Here is a 2924-nt window from a genome sequence, read left to right as displayed (position 1 = left end):
TGGTGGCCCCTGCTGCGACACCTGCCAGCTGTTGAGGAGATCAGTGCAGGGGGGTCCTGGGGCCCTGCACCCCTAGCTGCTGACAGGCAAAACTGCTGCCAAGACTGTGTCTGTCTTGGGGCAGTTGATTGTCTGTATTGAGTCTTTCCTCTCCTTAACCTGGTTTTGTATGTGCTAATAGATGCTCATTAAGTCGTTATGCAGCAGCTAGTGTATTGAGTCCCTGGTCCCTGAGTGAATCATGACTGATTGGTAACTGGGAGCACAGCAGCTCAGCAGCCAGGCCTGCAGCAGTGTCTCCCCTCCTGCCCCAGGACAGACACAGTCAGTCCCACAGCACCCATGGCACCAGTTGTGCTTGTCTGCAGATTGAGGGGCAGTTCTCCCCAACCCTCTGCACCAATCTTGAAACTTGGCAGGCTTTGTGGCCTCAGCAAGAGCTACCAGCCCTGCAGTTTTCACCCCGCTCTGTTGTAACACATAGATGTGATAGGATTTTTGCTTTCAACAATTTGGGGTACAGTTGCCCCAAAACCCACAAACCACTCTTCTTGAAACTTGGCAGACTTCATCCTCTCTGCAGAGTCTACCTCCCCTGAAGATTTCATCCAAATTGGACCAAAAACAACAAAGTTATAGATATTTTATTGTTTCCTCATTATACCCTATCTCGGAGGTGGCTCTGAGGCGCTTCGGGAAGCTGAACAAGGCAGCGCTGCGACCCGGACGTGCTGCTTGGACCCCGAAGCTTCTCCGGACCCAAAGCTCTGTCCAAAGCCTCACACAGCCCTGCTGAAAAGAGCAGACGGGGAAGCGGAAAGCAGCTCAAGTTGCTCATCTTGCTGCCCCCACCGGGAAGAGCTCCTGGAGCTGAAGGTGCGGCAACACGGCCATCATGGCATGTATGGGGACGAAAGGGAGAGGAGCTGAGATAAAGCAGGAGCCAGCGCAACTGCCCTGAGAGACACGGGGCCAGAACACAGGACAAATGGGCCAGGGACAACTAGGGCCCAGCTTGAGGACGGGCAGAAAGCTGATGCTGCAAGGCCCCAAATCCTCTTAAGCAATCAGCCACACAACACATACCTGCACAGAGGTTGTGACTGGAGCCACTTCAAATGTCACAAACGTTGGGTCCCTCCAAGACAGTGGTTTGCAACCTGTGGTCCTTCGGCCCACAGACCATGCCTAAGGGGTCAGTGTAAGATGACTACGATCAATCAGAAGTGTGTGAATACCCGAACGGGGACGCACCTCCATGCCAAACTTTTTAGGGGTCCACGAGTGAAAAAATGTTGAAAACCACTGCTCTAGGGCAGCAATCACCAGCCTGTTAGGCTCCAGGCTCCCCTGCACAGGGCCCCCCTCGGACAACGCCAGCTCTTGGTTTTCACTAGTGTTTTGGCCACACAAGACGAGCTGCTTGCCCACTGGACAGAATGGCCACAGCACACAGGGCTGGACGGAGAGCTCTCGACGCCGCGGATTCCCGCGGGACACGTGGGAGTCCACAGGTGACCCCCGCCTGCAGCCTGGATGGCTCCCAGCGGCCCCGCTCTGGGCTCATGGGTCTGAGCCCTCCAAGGGCTAATGAGGCTCCTGGCTGGGGGTCCTGCTGCATGGGGGCATGGGGGGGGGGTCCTGCTCCGAATGGCTTTGGGCAGGGGGCGGGCAGGGGCTGGACGGGCGCTAAGCCAGCCCTGGGCTGGAACCAGGACCAGCACGTGGAGAGGAGACCGACAGCTCCACTACGCGTACGCATGCGCACAACAGAACCCAACACAGCCGAGGCTCTGGCGCCAGCATCCCCTCCCTCCACATCTGAGCGCATGCGCCTCGCATTCACTAGGGCTGCTACTGCGCATGTCAGTTACCTCTTTATTTATTTTTTTTCCACTTCTGCGCACGCGCGTGGAGGTGGCCTCCTAACGGGCAACTGCACCTGCGCCTCCCTGACGGTGCCTCTTCTCCCCGCTTCCTCTCGTGCGTCGCCGCGTCGCTGCGCTTTGACTTCATCAGAGTGCGCCGGAAGTGTTGGGCTGCCGCCGGGATGGAGAGTGAGCGTGCGGGGGCTTGGGCCCGTTCCCACGGAATTGACTGGAAAGAGCCGCTCCGCTCGGAGCCGGGCGGGGCCTCGCCATGTGCCTGGCACTGTGCGGGGGAGGGGGGAAGGGACAAGGGGGGAGGGGGATCGAAGAGGCTGCAGTAAGCAGTGCTCATGAAAACCCAGAGCCTTGTGTCCTCGTGTGTTACAGAGATGATCTACAGCAAACTGCCTCCGCTGGCCACCCAGCACCTGGGCATCCAGGTACGTCCCACCCTCAGCGCTGCTGTCGTTCCATCGTGTAGCTGCTGACGGCGATTACGTAACGTGACATCGTCATGTCCGCCCGGGCTGTTCCTTGACTGACAGTCAGGTCTCCATCTCCCTGGGGGCTCGTTCATTTGGCTCCTGTTCAAATTCAGCAGTTGTCGGAGCGTTGTGGCCACACCAAGGAGCTTCAGCAACTTTAGGGTGGACAAGGCCACAGCTGTCCTTGCAGAGCCCCAAGTCAATGGTCCAAAAAGAGGAACCCCGATGAGCACCCTGTCACTTGATGGCAGTCAATTTAAGCAAGATCCTGACAACATTTAAAGCAGCTTTCTGAGGCTTTCTGTACCACCGTTGCCCACCAGTTGAAGTCTTTCCTCTGCTAGGCTCTTCTTTTGTGCAGTGGGTTTTGTGCAGGTAGATGCCTGCACCTACCACAGCCTCAGCAAGGGGCAGGGAGTCCGCAGCATAGAATTCACTGCAGTTACAAGGCCTCGTTGGTTACCTCGTGATATAGTTACATTGGCGTAGGATCACAGGGACAGGGGGAAGGAAGGCCTCAGTATTTGTGCATTATGTTGCTGGCATTTTTTTTTTTTTTTTTTTTTTTTTT

The 2924-nt window shown here is 56.6% G+C and overlaps 1 protein-coding gene across 1 annotated transcript in view; it reads left to right on the top strand.

Annotated features, from left to right (window-relative positions):
* Positions 1-1977: 1977 nt before the first annotated feature.
* POP4 (POP4 homolog, ribonuclease P/MRP subunit) overlaps positions 1978-2924 on the top strand; it is a 5091-nt gene continuing 4144 nt past the window's right edge. The window contains exons 1-2 of the mRNA XM_019505646.1: positions 1978-2057; positions 2256-2308. Of these exons, the coding sequence (XP_019361191.1) occupies positions 2051-2057; positions 2256-2308 (60 nt within the window). The 5' untranslated portion in view covers positions 1978-2050. The remainder of the gene's footprint in view (positions 2058-2255; positions 2309-2924) is intronic.

Source organism: Gavialis gangeticus, unplaced genomic scaffold (genome assembly GCF_001723915.1).
Source record: "Gavialis gangeticus isolate Ggan-Ray unplaced genomic scaffold, GavGan_comp1, whole genome shotgun sequence".
NCBI lineage: Eukaryota > Metazoa > Chordata > Crocodylia > Gavialidae > Gavialis > Gavialis gangeticus.
This window is presented reverse-complemented; position numbering and strand designations above follow the sequence as displayed.